At 41.0% G+C, this 21,660-nt stretch overlaps 1 protein-coding gene across 15 annotated transcripts in view; it reads right to left on the reverse strand.

Moving 5' to 3' along the window:
- Positions 1-21,660, reverse strand: part of MCF2L2 (MCF.2 cell line derived transforming sequence-like 2) — a 264,853-nt gene that overhangs the window by 169,865 nt on the left and 73,328 nt on the right. For all 15 annotated transcript variants that reach the window (XR_013527026.1, XR_013527027.1, XR_013527032.1 and 12 more), the window contains exons 4-5: positions 7,519-7,609; positions 4,455-4,574 (exon numbers count right to left, since the gene is read on the reverse strand). Coding sequence is in view for 6 of the 15 variants with exons in the window: in XM_078350245.1 (XP_078206371.1) it covers positions 4,455-4,574; positions 7,519-7,609 (211 nt within the window). In the remaining 9 variants the exon portion in view is untranslated. The remainder of the gene's footprint in view (positions 1-4,454; positions 4,575-7,518; positions 7,610-21,660) is intronic.

The raw sequence follows: 21,660 nt of genomic DNA on the forward strand, positions 1-21,660 counted from the left end.
TCTTTAGGGGGTTTGCAAGACTGCCTTGGTGACTTCACATTAATAGTTTTGTGAGGCTGCTATGAGTACAGCTGTTCCAGCATAAGGAAGTGCCTGGCCAGCAACAGGGACTCAGAAAGCATTTACTGGGAGGCCAAGGTGAGAGGATCACTTGAGCCCAGGAGGCTGAGGCTGCAGTGAGTCATGATGGTGCCACTGCACCCCAGCCTGGGTGATGGAGCAAGACTCTCTCCAACAAAACAAAACAAAAACCATTTACTACATCAAAGTACTTCCCCTCCATACGTAAAGGTAGAGGGAGGCTGTCACTTGACCACAATCACATCCCTGGCCCACCTGATTCCTGTACCAGTGATGGAAAATAAACTTCTTTACTCCCCTACCAGTGAAAACAGAATCATCTAACTATAAATGAGCAGGAAGATGTAATAAGAGAGGCTAGGAAGCTCCAATGTGTTAATAACTGTCATTAAGAAGGCAACACATATTTTCAAGATAGATATCATCGGGCTTGGTAACTTTAGACTCTGCCATTCTGGAGCATCAGCACTACCAGGGAGTGTGATCTTGTGCGTCAGGTGAAATGGTAACTTACAGGGTAAACCTGCACCCATGTACCCAGGGTTTGGGTGACTGAGAGCTTTTTCAAAAGTTGATTTTGGCTGGGTATGGTGGCTCATGCCTATAATTCCAGCCCTTTGGGTGGCCGAGGTGGGCGGATCATGAGGTCAGGAGTTCTAGACCAGCCTAGCCAACATGGCAAAACCCCATCCCTACTAAAACTACATAAATTAGCTGGGTGTGGTGGTGTGTGCTTGTAATCCCAGCCTCTCAGGAGGCTGAGGCAGGAGAATCACTTTAACCCAGGGGGCAGAGGTCACAGTGAGCTGAGATTGTGCCACTGCACTCTAGCCTGGGCAACAAGAGCAAAAACTCCGTCTCAAAAGGAAAAAAAAAAAGTTGATTTTAAGTTTAAAATTAAAAGCAGAACAGGTAGGGAATTAACATACACTACTACAAATAGAAGCAGCTGAAGTCAGAGTATGGAGATAAAGTGGACGTTCAGTCCCTTCACAGTGTAGACACGCCCTGTGAAAAGGAGGGCAGAAGTCTGTGTACAAATGTGTCTGTGTACATACGAGCACTCCTAGATCACATGTACAATACACACAAAACACACGTGTTTTATATGCAGTCAAGGAAATATGTATGACATTTGGCCAAATGCTCAGTTCCAACTCCAAATGTTTGAGTGGCAAGAAGAATTGATGAGCCTTCATTTCCGAAGGGGAGGCAAACTCATAACAATGACAAGTCACTGGCTGCTTGTCGGTCACCATCTCTTCCCAAACATCAACTGTTACTAAAGTTAGGAAAACTGAGCAAGGAACTAGGCCTCACATTTTCCTTAAACATGCAAGGATTTCAAAATGAGTATTTACAATAGAATGGGAAATCTATTTTGAGTTCAGCTAATCCCCAAAGTATGAAAGAAAGGATTTTCAGAAATTTGATTAATATAAGATGGAACCAAAACAAGAAAAATACAAGTAAGAAAGGAGAGAGAAAAATGAGAAAAATCACTTGTCTAAGATGGTAAGTCTTCACTGAGAGGGGTTAAATATTCTTTCCGAGTATGTATGTATGTATGTATGTATGTACGTACTGAGACAAGTCCTTGCTCTGTCACCCAGGCTGGAGTGCAGTGGTGAAATCTCAGCTCACTGCAGCCTCTGCCTCCTGGGTTCAAGCGATTCTCCTGCCTCAGCACCCCAAGTAGCTGGGACTACAGGTGCACATTACCACACCCAACTAATATTTGTATTTTTAGTAGAGATAGGGTTTTGCCATGTTGGCCAGGCTGGTCTCGAACTCCTGACCTCAGACGTTCCGCCCACCTTGGCCTCTCAAAGTGTTGGGATTATAGGTGTAAGCCACCACACCCGGCCCTCTTTCAGAGTAATTTTAATTAAAGCTATTTTTTGTTTATTTTGAATAGATAATATTTATAGATAGTAATAAATTTGAACAGAAAAAGTCTATCTAAATAGAAAAATCTTCCCACCTCCCACTTACCCCCAGCCGGTGGAGATCCGGAAGGCAAACACTTTTAACCAGGTTTTGTGTATCTTGTATATCCTTCTCAAAATGATCAATGCACAATCATACATACAGACCTCTTATTTTACCCAAATGGGAACCTACTGGACATACAGTTCTCCCTTGATTTTACCCTCACTTAAATATACATCTTACATGGGCTGAAATTTAAGGTATCAGTATTAACTTACAATCTCTAGAATATTTGCAATTCCAACTATGTACACATATATGTGCATATACATGCATATATTTACAGCTTCTGTCTGCTGAAAGCAAAGCTACCAAGTAGTCACAGCACATCTTGCATCCAGATCTTGGACTAATACTATTCAACACCAAAAGGAGCCAGGGCTCTGGAGAAAAATGGCCAGTAACAAAGCTGCATCACAGCATGCATGAGAGGGGCCTAGATGATCACATCAGGCCAGAACTAAGGAAGTGCTAAAAAAAAAACCATGATAGAGACATGTCACAAGGACATAGGAGTCAGCCTGAGGGGGTTTCCACTGGCCAAACCTGGGACAGCTGGAGAACCACAATAATTAAGAGCAGCAGGTCTAGGTGCGGTGGCTCACACCTGTAATACCAGCACTTTGGGAGGCAGAGGAGGGTGGATCACCTGAGGTCAGGAGTTCAAGACCAGCTTGGCCAACATGGTGAAACTCCATCTCCACTAAAAATACAAAAAACCTTTTTTTTTGAGACTGAGTTTTACTCTTGCTCCCCAAGTTGGAGTGCAATGGTGCGATCTCGGCTCACCGTAATCTCCACCTCCTGGGTTCAAGCAATTCTCTCAACCTCCCAAGTAGCTGGGATTATAGGCATTAACCACCATGCCCGGCTAATTTTGTATTTTTAATAGAGATGGGTTTCTCCACGTTGGTCAGGCTGGCCTTGAACTCCTGACCTCAGGAGATCCGCCCACCTCAGCCTCCCAAAGTGCCAGGATTATAGGCATGAACCACTGAGCCCAGCCTGAATTGAACTTTCTTAAGGAGTAGGATATTTGCATGGTCTTAAAGTGTCTCTGCAAAGATTATTAGTTGCAAGGGAAATAATCTATTTAATATTTGGGAAAGTAGAAGCATTTTGATTAGGGGATCAACATTCTCATCACCAGTAGAGAACAGGTAAGTACCGTGGGCCTCCAAGTGATACGCTTAAGTAGCATAAAAGACAAAGAAAGGGCCGAGTGTGGTGGCTCATGCCTATAGTCCCAGCCCTTTGGGAGGCCAAGATGGGCAGATGGCTTGAGCCCAAGGGTTTGAGACCAGCCTGGGCAACATGGTGAAACTCCATCTCTACAAAAAATAGCTGGCAGGTTGGTACAGTGGTGCTATCCTGGTTCACGGCAACCTCTGCCTCCTGAGTTCAAGTGATTTCCCGGCCTCCGCCACCCGAGTAGCTGGGACTATAGGCGTGCACCACCATGCCCAGCTAATGTTTGTATTTTTAGTAGAGACAGGATTTAAGCATGTTGGCCAGGATGGTCTCGATCTCTGACCTTGTGATCCCGCCTCAGCCTCCCAAAGTGCTGGGATTACAGGTGTGAGCCACCGTGCCTATTTTCTTTTTTTAAGACAGAGTCTCTCTGTCTTCAGTTCTTACTCTTTCTTCCAAAAGATTACTGTTCCATATCCTGACTGGGTGATGTTACATGTCTATATACATTTATCAAAATGAATTGAATTCTATCCTTAAAATGTAGGCACATTAGTCATGCAAATTATCTCCATTGAAAAATAAAACATAGATAAGTCTATAGTGATTATATATTACATTTTCTAATATATATTCTTCTTTTTCTATGTTTAGTTGAAACTAATTTCAAACTCACAGAAAAGTCGCAAGAATAAGAATATAGCACAAAGAATATCATATGCTCTGTCTCCAGTTTCCTATATTTATGTCACCCCTGTATTTTAGATCTGTGTTTTGTTTCATCTGTACAATGTAGCTTCCTCCAAAGTGTCTTTCTATCATGTTAGACGCCACCTTCAGACTAATTTTACCATGCCACTCCCCACCTAGAAAACCTTCCCTGGATCCCCACTATCTACCGAATAAAATCCAAACCCTGTGTCCTCACACTGAAGATCTACTCCACGTTTCTTACTCTTTCTTCTGAAAGATTACTGTTTTTGAACTCCAACAGAAATGAAGCTTCCCATGGGCCTTAGTAAGGCATGTACTTCCTGCCTCTGTGCCTTCACACGTGCAGGTCCCTTAGCCCAGAAAATCCTTTTCTCCCTCTCTCCCTGTTGAATCTCACCTTTCCTAGAGACCCTGCCCAAATGCCATCTTTGCCAGATGCCCTAACCAAACGAGGCAAGATGAAAGGTCATGCTTACCGGCACTTTTGTTTTAAATTCGTTTCGATAGTATTTAATGCCAATGTCAGTGAATGTCCTCTGGATAAAGCGAGATGGACGAAGGATGAATATGAGCTGTAAGTTTCCTGGAAATGCCACCTGCGAGCATCAATGAAAAGTGTCAGGAAAGAGAGAAAATGTCACATCCATTACCAGGATCTACTTTGGTCTCCCTCACCCAAGATCACAGAAAGAGAAGTTAAAATGGGTGCCATGGTTGTAAATTTCACCAGATTTCAGGGCTGAAAGAGACCTCAGAGGTCAGATAATCCTAACCCCTCCTGAAAAACCAAAGAAAACCAAGCAAGGAAAAATGTTTTCTGATTATAAAAATAATTCATATTACTTATAGAAGAGTTGGGAAATTAATAAAAGTATATATCAGAAAGTGAAAACTCACTCCTGGGTTTTCATTGCTATACTTAGTATTTCCATCTATTTACTTATAGAATGTAAACAGAATGTTTTCTCTGTTTAAATATCTGTCTCAAGGTCAAGCTCATATTATTAAAATATTTTGTAACCTGCCTTTTCACTTATTATACCGTAGACTTTTGTTCCTGTTAATAAATTCTTTGAAAATATTATTTTTTAACCAATCCCTTGTTGTTAATATTCTGGCTTTTTGACAACTTTGCTGCTGTAAGTAATACTGAAATGAACACTAGCCACATCTTGGAATATTTTCTTAGGCTATGTTTATAGAATAATTACTGAATCAAAGAGTCAGTATTTTAAGTATTCTTGACGTATATTATGGCTAAGTTGCTTTCAGAAAGTGTTGCCCTCATCTCAAGGCAGGGTTCTGAGAAATGAGATAGTCCAAATTCATGTAATTGCTTAGGGGCAAACTTCGGAACCCAGGTCTGCATGGGAATTGCCACAGCTTTCCGTTCTTCTAGGGTTCCCCAAAGCAACCTCCTACGGGGCTTTCTTTTTTTTTTTCTCTGATCAGGTCTTTACTCCAGACTATTTTGATTCATTAGGACTGGGATGAAATCTAGGCATTTTCATGAGCACGTGAAGAGATTCTGGCAGGTGGCCAGATCTGGGGATCCCCCGACTATAGCATGTTTTACATAAGAAGTGATCAATGTAATTCTGGGACACATTAGGGTCAGACATTAGATTACTCATGTATTATGTATAGACCCTGGAAAACCAGAACACTCTAGAGGCCAGACCCCTGGAATAGTGATGGGCATCAACCGTGGCTGCAGTCATCCCAAAGAAATCCCATATCCAAAACTAAACTAAAGGGAGGAAAGAGTTGCTACCACAGTGAAAGGACTCCCTTCCTCATCTTCAAACGCCAGCTCCTAACTGAAGAACCTTGCACGGTGTTGTGCCAAGACAGAAGGTCTTAGCTGAGACGTGATCTGTGTGTTTGGATGAGGCTCCAGAGCAACCTGAGAGGGACTCGGCGTGTGTGCATGTTTGCACGTGTGAGTCCTTCTGGAAGCAGGTTTAGGTGAGGTTGCAAATGTGCCTCTCGTGTCCTGCCTCCTGCTCAAGGTCTCCCACTCTACCACATCCATCCTCTTTAGCCAGTCCCAACTGCCCCAGAGAGACTATGCTCAGGTAAAAATGCTGACTTAGCTGGCCCTAAGGTGTCTCTGCTTGTGGCGGAGTTCACAAGTCTGAGGTCCCTACAGAGGAAGGACACATCTACTTGTTGAAAGACAAAAAGCAGGGATCAAAATCAGACTATAAGGAAAAGGAGGCCAATCCAAGGTGATATAATTTAATGCCGAATGCAAGCACACCTCCCACCATGCTACTTAAATATCATTGTGTCTGGTTTTGCCATTGTCTTTCTAATAGAAGAAATAATTTGGCCAGGCACAGTGGCTCACGCCTGTAATCCCAGCACTTTGGTGGCCAAGGCGGGTGGATCACTTGAGGTCAGGAGTTTGAGACTAGCCTGGCCAACATGGTGAAACCCAATCTCTACTAAAAATACAAAAATCAGCTGAAGTGGTGCATGCCTGTAATCCCAGCTACTTGGGAGGCTGAGGCATGAGAGTCACTTGAACCTGGGAGGCGGAGGTTGCAGTTAGCTGAGCCACTGCACTCCAGCCTGGGCAACAGAGTGAGACTATGTCTCAATAATAATAATAATAATAATAATAATAATAATAACAACAATAATAATTTGAATACTGAAATAAAGACCGTCTTAAACTGAATCGCCCCCAAAGCAAATCCTCAGACAAGGATTTAAGTCCAAGCAGTTTGTCGGGGAAGTGATTCCAGGAAGCATGAATGAGGGAGTGGAGGGAAGACAATGAATAGAGAGCCAGCGTGTCAGTGAGGGGGTTACTGTGCAGGCTGAGGGGGCGGAGACTCTCTGGGGTACAGTGTGGAACACACCTCAGAACTGCACCAGTGCAGGTATGGAATCTGGGGTGTTTATCTAACAAATCCTACAACTCAGTGGTCACGGGTTACCCCCGGGACATTCACTTCCCAGCACTCCCCACCTGCCCCTCTCCAGTGAGCAGAGAAGTCAGTAAGGCAGAGAGCCTTAGGAAGTCTTTGACATGCTCAGAATTGTTTGCAGGTGACCTGCAGATGGCAGAGGAGATAGGGATGTTACATAACAGCACCTGTTACAAAGATCTTCCCAAAATTTGACATAAAAATAACTGCCTTGGCTGGGCGTGGTGGCTCATGCCTGTAATCCCAGCACTTTGGGAGGCAAAGGTGGGAGGATCACCTAAGGTTGGGAGTTTGAGACCAGCCTGACCAACATGGAGAAACCCTGTCTCTACTAAAAATACAAAATGAGCCGGGCATGGTGGTGCATGCCTGTCATCCCAGCTACTCGGAAGGCTGAGACAGGAGAATCGCTTGAACCCGGGAGGTGGAGGTTGCAGTGAGCAGAGATCGTGCCACTGCACTCAGCCTGGGAGATGAGAGCGAAACTCTGTCTCAAAATAATAGTAATCATAATTGCCTTTTCCCCAGGACTTTGATATGAAATAAGTGACCAGACAATTTAAGTGACTTTTATAATAATAGCACAGAAATAAATATTTACAGCTATTCGTGTCAAGGACGCCTTTACGGAGCTCCACTTGTCTCTTCGTCTGTCGATAACGACAATGAATCCAATGCTGGCAGCCTCCACACTGCAAAGAAGGGTGGTCAGTGTCAGAGATCAGGTGTGACCCACACGCTCCACGGGGCTCCCACAGCAGAATACGCCCTGCAGCTTCCACAGCACTCCAGCCTCACCTTGTAAACACCCTACACAGCACAATCAACTCCCTCTCCCAGACTGAGCCTGGGAATCCTCACACAATAGATACTGTCCTCAGACCCTCTCAAGGACTCCCTTTCTGGCTGGTCAATGCATGAAACACCCAAGGAATACATGTGTTCAAGCCCAAAGGAATATGCACATATCAGGTGAGCCTCACATGTCCCCAGTGTAAGCGGAGGACCTCAAGACTGAGCTCTGCCATCCTTCCACTCCCAAAGCAGACATTCATGGAGCTATCAATACAGTAAAGAGCTCAGCTGTCAATCCTGGAGGTGTTGGAGATAATGCACGTCAGGGGAAAAACGACCCCAGGCAGTGCCTGGCTATAAATAGGCCAACAGACCACATTCTTGAGAAGACATCACTGTCACGAAGAGCAAAAGGGTGCTGTTTGCTCCCCTCTCAGGTCCTCATGAAACTCGCAGGATCCTTCTAAAGTAGAATTCTAAAAGTGAAAAAACATTTTTCTTCTCTTCTTTGGGAAGAAGCGTGGTACAGGGGAAAGAGCAAGGGCTTTAGAGGCTGGTTCAAACCCCAGTGTCGCCACTTCCTACAACTGACACTCAGGAGTTCACCTGACTCCTCTAAAATTCAGTCGTCAAGGGGGCCGCAGTGGCTCCGGCCAGATGTCTTGGCGCTTGAGGAGGCAAGGCCATGAGTTCGAGGCAAGGCCATGAGTTCAAGTCCAACCTGAGCAACTTTACAAGCTCTCATTGATTAACAAAAAAAAATAATAATAAATAAATAAATAATAAAATTCAGTCGTCTGCTCTGTAAAATGAGAAAAATATGACCAGTCATGAGATGGTTAAAAGCACCAATTCTGGAACCAACCTGACTAGATTTGAATTCCGAATTCTATTTATATATTGTGTATGCTTTTGGGGGTCAGAGGGGTAGTTACCTAACTCCTATAGTTTCTTGGACTATTTGTTTGTAAAGCAAAAGTTATAAAACAGTACCTATCTATGAGGTCGATGTAAGAATTAAATGTGCATGTGTATGTACATATATGTAAAATGCTCAGAACAATACATATACACAAACACTGTCTTGAGTATTTTATGTTTGTATATATATGTACATGCACACACACATGCACAAACATGCATGCACGTACAAATATATGCACACATACATGTGCACACATGTACATGAGTACATATATGTGCCTGTGTGTGTGCATGTTCCTGTGTGCATATACATGCATATGTACACATGTACATATATGTTTGCACAAACATGTAAAATGCTCAGAACAATGCCAGGTACTTGGTAATATTGTTTAAGTACTATTATTCTTTCTTTTCTCCACTTCTATTATTGTGTCTTATGTGCTTGTCACAAAGATTAAAAGAGATATAGTACATGAAAAGTGGTTGGCCTATTATAAACCTTCAGTAACTCTCCAATATTGGGTAAAACGTGGACTTGACCCTAAAAATGTGTGTATATGTGAATGAGACAGAAGGTCTAAGCAAAACCTGCAAGAAAACATAAGTAGCTAAGCTCAGGTAAGCATCAGTGGGTTAATCGATTCTCACAGCCCCATACTGACCCAAGTTATCTTGCTGGGGAAATTTTCCAGGACAGCACAAGGAGTGTTCTAACTAGGTGGAAGAGGCTGAGACGGGAGATTATGAATGCAAAGGTAGCCAGGATTTGTAGGGGCAGTTGTCAAACAACCAGTGAAAACAGACATCATCTTCAGAAGAACATCATTAAAAAATAAGGGGCCAGGGACGGTGGCTCACACCTATAATCCCAGCACTTTGGGAGGCCGAGGCAGCTGAATTATGAGGTCAAGAGATCGAGACCATCCTGGTCAACATGGTGAAACTCCGTCTCTACTAAAAATACAAAAATTAGCTGGGCATGGTGGCACATGCCTGTAATCCCAACTACTCGGGAGGCTGAGGCAGAAGAATTGCTTGAACCCTGGAGGCAGAGGTTGCAGTGACACAAGATCACGCCATTGCACTCCCGACTCGGTAACAGGAGCAAAACTCTGTCTCAAAAATAAATAAATAAATAAAAAGACTGACTTTTCAGTACAAACTATGGAAGCTGCTATTCAATGGACTGATATCTTTAGGAAAAAACTCCATTTAAAATTCCATACCCACTGAAAATTCATTTTAAAATGAAAGTAAAACAAAGACATTTCCAGACAACTAGAGGTAAGAGAATTTATTATCATTAGACATACACTTAAAGAAATGGAGGTTTAGCTGCTGTTTTGAAGACGTTCACTCTTATCAAAAACAAACAAAACACTGGTGGATTTAAAAGCTCATATTTCTCCTTAAATATGAGAGAACTCTGAAGACAAAGAAATATAAATGAACAAATTCCAGAGAGACTCCATAGAGAGTCCATAAAGACCTTCCACAGAGAGCAAACACTAGAGGTGACATTTATGTATAGTGCTGATTGCCTATTCTGGGAATAGGCAGGCAAATGAATTAATCTGAAGGGAAATAATCTAACATGATAACTTGAATCTGGAAGAAGGAATGAACAGTCATGTAAATGTTAAATATGTGGATAAATATTATCAACTATGTTTTTTATTTCACTGAAACCTAACTAATCAAAGTAAAAATAATGAAGTATTATTATAAAATAAACTATGTCACAACAATAGCATTAAGAATTGAATGGAGTAAGTAAAATTACTTTTACTTACTATTAGCCAGCCACAGTGGCTCACACCTGTAATCCCAGCACCTTAGGAGGACAAGGCAGGAGGATCGCTTGAGCTCAGAAGTTCAAGACCAGCCTGAGCAATGTAGCAAGACAATATCGCTACTAAAAATTTAAAAAATTAGCTGAGCATGGCGGCGTGTGCCTGCAGTCTCAGCTCCTCAGTAGGTTGTTGCAGGAGGATTGCTTGAGCCCAGGAGACAGATTGGGCTCAAAAAAAAAAAAAAAAAAGAAACTATTAAAACTAGTATTAGATGAAATTAAACTGTACTATTTATATTGTATAGAAAGTGGTATAAAATAAATCCCAGGTAGATGTGCTAATTTAAAAACACGTACTGTAACATTAGGAAATAATTGCTAAAAACTTAATAAAGATAGATAAAATACTGAAAATATTTGAATAATTCAAAAGAAGGTAGAAAAGGAGAAATAAAAGAACAAGTCATAGATGGGCAGATTAAAACTCAACCATCTTAATAATCACATTAATTGGAAATAAACTGTAACATGCCATTTAAAAGGCAAACAGCCACTGCAAAAACATACCAAAATGTAAAGACCATGGACACTATGAAGAAACAGCACCAACTAATGCACAAAATAACCAGCTAGTATCAGGATGACAGGATTTAATGACAGGATTAAATTCACACATAACAAAATAAACCTTAAATGTAAATGGGCTAAATGCCCCAATCAAAAGACACAGACTGGTAAGTTGGATAAAGAGTCAAGACTCATCAGTGTGCTATATCCAGGAGACCCATCTCACGAGCAAAGACACACGTCGGCTCAAAATAAAAGGATGGAGGAATATTTACCAAGAAAATGGAAAGAAAAAAAAGCAGAGGTTGCCATCTTAGTCTCTGATAAAATAGACTTTAAACTAACAAAGATAAAAAAAGACAAAGAAGGGCGTTACATAATGGTAAAGGGATCAATGCAACAAGAAGAGCTAACTATCCTAAATACATATGCACCCAATACAGCAGCACCCAGATGCATAAAGCAAGTTCTTAGAGACCTACAAAGAGACTTAGACTCCCACATAATAATACTGGGAGACTTTAACACACCACTGTCAGTATTAGATGGAGACAGAAAATTAACAAGGATATTCAGGACCTGAACTCAGCTCCAGACCAAGGGAACCTAACAGACCTCTACAGAACTCTCCACCCCAAATCAACAGAATATATATTCTTCTCTGCATCACATTGTATTTATTCTAAAATTGATCACATAATTGGAAGTAATCACTCCTCAGCAAATGCAAAAGAACAGAAATCATAACAGTCTCTCAGACCATGTGAAATCAAATTAGAACTCAGGATTAAGAAACTCACTCAAAACCACACAACTACATGGAAACTGAACAACCTGCTCCCGATTAACGAATGGGTAAATAATGAAATTAAGGCAGAAATAAATAAGTTATTTGAAACCAATGAGAAGAAAGACACAACGTACCAGAGTCTCTGGGACACAGCCATAGCAGTGTTTAGAGGGACGTTTATAGCACTAAATGCCCACATTTAGAGAGCAGGAAAGATCTAAAATCAACACCCTAACATCACAATTAAAAGAACTAGAGAAGCAAGAGCAAACAAATTCAAAAGCTAGCAGAGGACAAGAAAGTACGAAGTTAAGAGCAGAACTGAAGAACAGAGAGACACGAAAAACCCTTAAAAAAAAAAATCAATGGATCCAGGAGCTGTTTTTTTGAAAAGATTAACAAAATAGACTGCTAGCCAGACTAATGAAGAAGAAAAGAGAGAAGAATCAAATAGACAGAATAAAAAATGATGAAGGGGATATCACCGCTGATCCCACAGAAATAGAAACTACCATCAGAGAATACTATAAACACCTCTATGTAAATAAACTAGAAAATCTAGAAGAAATGAATAAATTCCTGGTCGCAAACACCCTCCCAAGACTAAACCAGGAAGAAGTCAAACGCCTGAGTAGACCAATAACAAGCTCCGAAACTGAGGCAGTAATTAATAATCTACTACATTAAAAAAAAAAAGGCCAGGACCAGACAGATACATAGCCAAATTCTACCAGAGGTACAAACAGGAGCTGGTACCATTCCTTCTAAAACTATTCCGAACAACAGAAAAAGAGGGAATCTTCCCTAACTCATTTTATGAGGCCAGCATCATCCTGATATCAAAACCTGGCAAAGACACACAAAAAAAGACAATTTCAGGTAAATATCCCTGATGAACACTGACATGAAAATCCTCAATAAAATACTGGCAAACTGAATCAGTACATGTAACTCATTACATAAACAGAACCAACGACAAAAAAACCACTTGATTATCTCAAAAGATACAGAAAAGGCTTTCAATAAAATTCAACACTCCTTCATACAAAAAACATTCAATAAACTAGGTACTGATGGAACTTATTTCAAAATAATAAGAGCTACTTATGACAAACCCACAGCCAATATCATACCGAATGGAAAGATTTCCTTTAAAACCAGCACAAGACAAGGATGCCCTCTCACCTCTTTTATTCAACATACTACTGGAAGTTCTGGCCATGGCAGTCAGGCAAGAGAAAGAAATAAAGCGTATTCAAATAGGAAGAGAGGAATCAAATTGTCTCTTTTTGCAGATGGCATGACTGTATATTTAGAAAATCCCACCATCTCAGCCAAAAACTCCTTAAGCTGACAATCAACTTCAGCAAAGTCTCAGGATACAAAATCGATGTGCAAAAATCACAAGCATTCCTATTTACCAATAATAAACAAATAGCCAAATCATGAGTGAATTCCCATTTGCAATTGCTACAAAGAGAATAAAGTACCTAGGGATATAACTTACAAGGGATGTGAAGGACGTCTTCAAGGAGAACTACCAACCACTTCTCAAGGAAGTAAGAGAGGACACAAACAGATGGAGAAACATTCCATGCTCATGGATAGGAAGAATCAATATCGTGAAAATGGCTATACTGCCCAAAGTAATTTATAGATTCAATGTTATTCCCATCAAGCTACCATTGATTTTCTTCACAGAATTAGAAAAAACTACTTTAAATATCATATGGAACCAAAAAAGAGCCCATATAACCAAGACTATCCTAAGCAAAAAGAACAAAGCTGCAGGCATCATGCTACCTGACTTCAAACTATACAGGGCTACAGCAACTAAAACAGCATGTACTGGCACCAAAACAGACACACAGACCAATGGAAAAGGACAGAGGCCTCAGAAGTAACGCCACATACCTACAACCATCTCATCTTTGACAAACCTGACAAAAACAAGCGATGGGGAAAGGATTCCACATTTAATAAATGGTGTTGGGAAAATTAGCTAGCCATATGCAGAAAGCTGAAATTGGACCCCTTCCTTACACCTTATACGAAAATTAACTCAAGATGGATTAAAGACTTAAACATAAGACCTAAAACCATAAAAATCCTAGAAGAAAACCTAGACAATACCATTCAGCACATAGGCATGGGCAAAGACTTCATGACTAAAACACCGAAAGCAATGGCAACAAAAGCCAGAATTGGCAAATGGGATCCAATTAAACTAAAGAGCTTCTGCACAGCAAAAGAAACTATCGTCAGAGTGAACAGGCAACCTACAGAATGGGAGAAAAGTTTTGCAATCTATCCATCTGACAAATGACTAATACATAGAATCTGCAAGAAACTTAAACAAATTTACAAGAAAAAAAAACCCCATCAAAATGTGGATGAAGGAGATGAACAGACACTTCTCAAAAAAAGACATTTATGTGGTCAACAAACATATAACAAACGTTCATCATCACTGGTCAGAGAAATGCAAATCAAAACCACAATGAGATACCATCTCATGTCAGCTAGAATGGCAATTATTAAAAAGTCAGGACACAACAGATGCTGGAGAGGATGTGGAGAAATAGGAATGCTTTTACACTGTTGGTGGGAGTGTAAATTAGTTCAACCATTGTGGAAGACAGTGTGGCGATTTCTCAAGGATGCAGAACCAGAAATAGCATTTGACCCAGCAATCGCATTACTGGGTATAAATTATACCTGAAGGGTTATAAATCATTCTATTATAAAGATACATGCACGCATAGGTTTACTGTAGCACTATTTACAATAACAAAGACTTGGAACCAACCCAAATGCCCATCAATGGTAGACTGGATAAAGAAAATGTGGCACATATATATATCATGGAATACTATGCAGCCATAAAAAAGAATGAGTTCATGTCCTTTGCAGGGACATGGATGAAGCTGGAAACCATCATTCTCAGCAAACTGACACAGGAACAGAAAATCAAACGTGGCATATTCTTGCTCATAAGTGAGAGTTGAATACTGAGAACACATGGACACAGGGAGGAGAACATCACACACTGGGCCCTGTCGGAGGGTGGGGACTGGCCAGGGGAGGGAAGCATTAGGAGAAATACCTAATGTAGATGATGGGTTGATGGGTGCAGCAAACCACCATGGCATATGTATATTTATGTAATAAACCTGCTCATTCTGAACATATATCCTAGAACTTAAGGTATAATAAATAAATAAATATTTTAAAAAGGCAAATAGTGACAGAGTAAATACACAGCTTACAAAAGATACACGTTTGTGTATGAGGACACAGTTAGATTGAAAGGAAAGGGTAGGAAAATATATACATGCTATCACTAGTCATAAGAAAGCCAGTGCAGCTATATTAGCATTTTTAAAGTAGTATTTATGACAAAGAATACTGGCAGAGATAAATTATTCATAAGTATAAAAGGGACAATTTATCAGGAAGACATAAGAATCCTAAATGTCTATGTGTGCCATAACATTGCCCCAAAAGACACTAAGCGCAAACGAATAGAACTAAAAGAAAAACAGACAAATCCACAAAGTTCGAGATTCTAGTATTCCTCTCTCAGTAACTGATAGAACAAGCAGCCAAAAATTAGTGAGAATACAGACCTGACCTGGAAGAACTCAACATCTAGCAACTGCAGAACATAGATTCTTTGGCCGGGAGAGGTGGCTCAAGCCTGTAATCCCAGCACTTTGGGAGGCCAAGGTGGTTGGATCACGAGGTCAAGAGATCGAGACCATCCTGGTCAACATGGTGAAACCCCGTCTCTACTAAAAATACAAAAAATTAGCTGGGCATGGTGGCACGTGCCTGTAGTCCCAGCTACTCAGGAGGCTGAGGCAGGAGAATTGCCTGAACCCAGGAGGCGGAGGTTGCTGTGAGCCAAGATCGCGTCATTGCACTCCAGCCTGGGTAACAAGAGCAAAAATCTGTCAAAAAAAAAAAAAAAAAGAACATAGATTCTTTTTAAATGCTCATGGAATATTTATCAAAACAGACCATTGTCTGGGTCATAAAGCAAGTATCACCAAATTTTAAATGATTGTAATCTTAGAGGGTGCACTTCTGATCACCAAGGAATTAAATGGAACTCTAGTATTCTTCTTTTTTCCATTTCATTTATCTTTTTTTTTTTTTTTTTTTTTTTTTTTTTACAATTTCCTTCCTTCTCTTTTCTTTGGGTTTAATTGCTTCTCTCTTTTCTGACTTCTTAAGGTAGAAGATTAGAGCACTGACTCTAAGCCTTTCTTCTTTTCCAATATATGTATTTCAAGTCACAATTTCCTCCTAAGCACTGCTTTTACTATATCATGTACATTTTGATATATTGGTTTGTTATTGCTCAGTAAAAATGTTTTGTCACTTCCTTTGTGATTTCTTCGATTCATAGGTTATGTGGAAGTGGTTGCTTAGCTTCCGAATGTCACTGCACTCTGATCAAATGGGACACAGAATGAGTAAACAGTTCTGCTGCACTAGTAAAAACGCACGAGTGTCAAACGCAGCAACAATCATTCTAGGTGGTAATAGCTACTATTTACTGAGATCCTACCATTTGTCAGACTTACTTGTTTTGTATCACACTTATTGAAATAGATACTACCTCCATTTAGCAGAGGAAGAAGCAAAGACTGATAGAATACAAGTTGCCTGACGTCACATTAGCAAGCCTGGCTCTCGGACTCAGAGCTCTGACACTGACGCTCTTCATCCTATTCCATTGGTGCCCTTCCACTGTTTCTTTACAGCGAATCTGCTTGTACCTTGTGGCAGCTTGATTCTGTATATTTTCCTGCTCCTTTTTTTTTCTTTTCTACTTAAACCAGGTAATCATTGAAGGAAGTTCTAAGGGAGCCACCAGAACTCTTAAACAAGGCAAAGCTGGGAGAGGCTCAGCAAATATTACATCACTCATAAACACAGGCTGTTCTTTCACCTGTGAAATATGCAGCTGCCGGCATATATGGTCTCTCCGGCCAAACTGAGGGCAAGTGTTCCGCAGAACAAGGCTCCTCTTAGCTCCATACAGACTAAGACACAACCAGAGCATCTGGGTAAATGGAGTGGGGGATCTGCTGGAAAAACACCTGTGAACAGAAAGGGCGGTGTCTCATGACATAATTGTGTATAGGCCACAGTTCAGAAAGAAAAGAAAATGAATCATGACAATGACTTTTTTCTTTTTTTGAGGCTGAGTCTCGCTCTGTCACCCAGGCTGGAGGGCCATGGCACCATCTCGGCTCGCTGCAACCTCCACCTCCCAGGTTCAAGTGATTCTGCTGCCTCAGTCTCCAGGGTAGCTGGGACTACAGGTGAGTGCCACCATGCCCAGCTTATTTTTGTATTTTTAGTAGAGACAGGGTTTCACCATAATAGCCAGGCTGGTCTCGAACTCCTGACCTTGTGATCCACCGGCCTTGGCCTTCCAAAATGCTGGGATTACAGGTGTGAGCCGCTGCACCCAGCCTGACAATGACTTAAATCGTCCTCCCATAAGGTATACATGCTAGGCAACACCAATGACTACTGTGGTAGGATTTTTTTTTTTAACCCTATCTTATTCAACAAAGGAATGAAAATTTCAACTAAACAAAATGCACAGGAAATGGGGTTTCTGGCCAATGTATTTCTTTAGGTAACACTTGGTTGTTTTTACCCCTCTTGTTCTTTGTCCTTGTTATAGACAAGGAAACTAATCCTCAAGAATGTTTTAAAAATAACTTGTGAAATCACTCCCTATATGCAAGTTAAGAGTCATTAGACATCTTCCAGCTCCAAGATCAGTGCTCATGCCACAATATTTACTCTGTCTTGCTATAGAAAATATTGTCAACACTATACTCCATTTGCAATCTTAGTAACTCTGTTACAAATATAATTGAACTTTTGATGAGTCACACCTGATATTTTGAAACTCACTAAATATAAGTATAAAAGACTGAGGCAAATATAGCAAAGAAGGGTTGTGGTGGGCGTCGTATTTATTAAGTCATGATATAAATATACATATTTATATGTTTATAACAGAATCCCCAGGGCTCAAGCAATCCTCCCATGTCAGCTTCCCAAATAGCTGGGACTATAGGTCATACCACTGTGCCAGGCTTGCTCTGATGTTAATATATTTTCCTATGATTATCTTTTTTGGTAAGCAAGGTATAGAAAATATTTTGGTCAATTGAAATTTATTGCATTGCCATCAGTACTGAGTCAAATGTAGCATGACAAACCTTCCTGTTTACCAAGCACTGAGAAGTTCCTGGGACACATTATTTTCAGTGCTAAAAACAACAGTCTCAGGAAAACCAGGACACTTGATATCCCTGATTCAAATACCTAATTCCAAGCACTAATATGATCGTCATAGATATACTGCATATGGGGCTTCTTCCTAGAAGAAATCAAACTACTCTTCCGGACTGTCTAGGTTTGTTGATGCTTATACTGTGAACTTAGGAAAATTTAGGAATTCGATTTTGAATGGCAGTGCCCAGAGTTGTTCCTGGTACAGGAGGTAAGATGATTAGCCTATGTCTTTTTACATTTATTATTCCCATTCAGAAATAAAGTATCCATAATGCTTTCTAGTCTTGTGGCATTCTTTTGTCATCTTCATCTGCAAACTGGTGGGGGCTAACAGAATCCCATCTCAAACTCTCCTTCCAATGGTAACATTTTATGATTCACTGATTCTGTACAGTGACTTCAAGTCCCTAGGGACTACGGAAATACTACAAATTCAGTTGAATTTGGTTGATCATTTTTATAGGGTTTGGACGACATTACGAGATACAACCAAATTAAGAATGGAAGACACAGGGGACAATTTTGTCCATCTCTCAAGTACCTCAGCATCTTCATCATACTTTCTCTCTTATCTTACCTCACTTTATCTTTTGCTATTTTCTTAAATGCCTCATCCTGAGTGGAAAGTCACTCTCCATGATCTGTGTAGAAGAACTAACATCTTAGAACAGACTAAAGGCAAGGCCGGGTGCCATGGCTCATGCCGGTAATTCCAGCACTTTGGGAGGCGAGGCAGGCAAATCGCTGGAGGTCAGGAGCTCGAGACCAGCATGGCCAATGTGGCAAAACTCCATCTCTACTAAAAATACAAAAATTTGCCGGGTACCGTGGCTCACGCCTGTGTTCCCAGCACATTGGGAGGCCGAGGTAGGCGGATCATCTGAGGTCAGGAGTTTGAGACCAGCCTGGCCAACATGGCAAAACCCCATCTCTACTAAAAATATAAAAATTAGCCAGGCACGGTGGCATGTGCCTGTAATCTCAGCTACTTGGGAGGCTGAGACAGGAGAATTGCTTGAATGCAAGAGGCAGAGGTTGTAGTGAGCTGAGATTGTGCCACTGCACTCCAGCCTGGGTGACAGAGAAAGACTCCATCTCAAAGAAAAAAAAAGGAACAGACTAAAGGCTGTGACTCTAGTGTTCTCTTTGATAATAACGGCAAGTCCCTGCCCAATCTACTGGAGAGAAGCACATGTGTTCCTGCTGCACAGCAAAGCCAGCAAAGAACTGGGCTTTGAGGGACATCAAAGCTCTTGAGTAAAAGGACAGAGCATCTGCAGAGCAACCAATGGCAAGGCCCGCCCCTCCTCCTCACCTCTTTTCTGGATCCTGATTTCAACTAACTTACTGGGGAAAAAAGGATAATTGAAGATATACCAAAAATGGCTGAACTATTTGGTTACATTAAAGTCTATTTTGTGATGTGATGATTGTATTATCATTATGTTTTAAAAATAACCTCTATCTTGTAGAAATACATGCTGAAATATTTACAGGCAAAATGATATGTTATCTGCTTCAAGGTAAGGATGAGAGAAAACATGGGTGGAGACAGACACAAGACAAACTGTCCGTGAGTTGGTAATTGTCGAAGCTGGGTGATAGAAACTTAGGTGTTTATGAGACTAGTCTGCCGGCTTTTGCGAATGTTTAAGTTTTTCTGTAGTTTACATTTTTAAAAAAATTAAAGATTAAAAAGAAAACGAAAACGTCTCGAGTTATTCACGAATAAACAATCTAGAGTTATAGAAAACTGAAGCTGTAGGAATCAGCTACCCTCATTCATAGAACAGACCATACTTAGAGAATACTTCCTCTTTACAGGAGGAAGGAACATGGTCAGTGACTGAGTTCCATGCTTTAGCAATGAAGGAATCCCCTTCCGCATCCCTGCAAGATGCCTACCCAGCTCCACCAGACACATCCAGTAACAGGATGTATTAGCCCGTTCCCGCACTGCTACAAATAAAAAACATTACCCAGCTTCAGATATTTAAAAAAAGAGGTTTAATTGTCTCACGGTTCTATCGGCTATATGGGAAGCATGGCTGGGGAGGCCTCAGGAAACTTAAAATCATGGTGGAAGGCAAAGGGGAAGCAGGCACATCTTATCATGGTTGAAGCAGGAGGAAGAGAGTGAGGGAAGAGGTGCCACACAATTTTAAACAACCAGATCTTGTTAGAACCAGATCACGAGAACACCACCAAAGCGGAAATCGGCCCCCAGGGTCCATTCATCTCCCACCAGGCCCCACCTCCAATGCTGCATAACAACTTGCCCTGAGATTTGGGCAGAAACACAAATCCAAACCATATCCAGGTCCTCTACTGCCTCCAAGCCAACCCAGTTCTCTACTAGGCTGTCCAGAGAATGAGGCAGCCCCTTCCCCAAATTCAGTCAGACACTCCTTCCTATAGCGCTTCCACATTTCAAATTCCATCCTTTCGCCACACCTTTTTTAATAGGAAGAGAAGTGGGTGTAAATCAAAAATAAAATTCTACATTCTCCAATCAAGTGAATGGACCCCTCTTCTTGGCCAAGTGATTTCAAAGAAACCTAAAAAACTAGTTTTGGCCATTACAGGAAGCGGGGTCGGACATGCCTTGTTATACCCTCTTCCCTTTGGAATTCAGGCACAACTGTCCAGCATTAACATTAAAAGAGATCTTAACACAGCAGATTCTTTATTAACAATAAGACACCAATTCCAACCTGACTCTAGTACAGCATCACATGACAGCAGGCCCTGAAAGAAATAGAAGTATTTTTACTACAAAATATATTTCTTTGCCATATTTTGAAATGGCCCTCCAAAGCTGTCTCTCATGGGGAAAATCTACATTCTGTAGAGAATCCCCTTCCCTTCCCAGGTCTTCTTCTGATCCAGGAGAGATTTAACTGAGAGTCTGGCACCTTTTAAGGTCTAATAAGAGACATTTACCATCTATTCTCTCTGAAGCCTGCCACATATCAAGAACCTTGGCTTCCACAACCGCACCCTCCCACCCCACCCTGCTTATCTTAACCCCAAGCATTTCCTTCTGCTGACTTTCACTCTTTAGATAATAACTTAACTCTATCAACCAACTGCCAATCAGAAAATGTTTGAATCCACCTCTGATCTGTAAGTCTCTTCCTGACGCTTCAAGTTTTCAAGTTGTCCCACCTTTCTGGACCAAACCAATGTACATCTTACATGCATTGATCGATGTTTGCCTGTAATTTCTGTCTCCCTAAAGTGTACAAAATGAAGCCATTACCTAATCACCTTGGGCACATGTTCCCAGGACCTCCTGAGGCTGTGTCGTGGTGTTGTTCTTACATGTGGCTCTGAATAAAGTTCTTCAAATATTTTACAGAGTTTGGCTTTTTTGGGTCAACATAGGTATGTTACTAATCAATAACATAGTCTCTATAAGCATGCAAAGGGAATAAATCCATCATGAATGAGTGAATGGATATAAGAGTTAAAGCATGTTTCCAGGTCTTTGCACTGTGTAAAGCAATATAAAATAAAATGGTTGTTTAAAGCATTGGCAT

Source organism: Callithrix jacchus, chromosome 15 (assembly GCF_049354715.1).
Source record: "Callithrix jacchus isolate 240 chromosome 15, calJac240_pri, whole genome shotgun sequence".
Classification (NCBI taxonomy): Eukaryota; Metazoa; Chordata; class Mammalia; order Primates; family Cebidae; genus Callithrix; species Callithrix jacchus.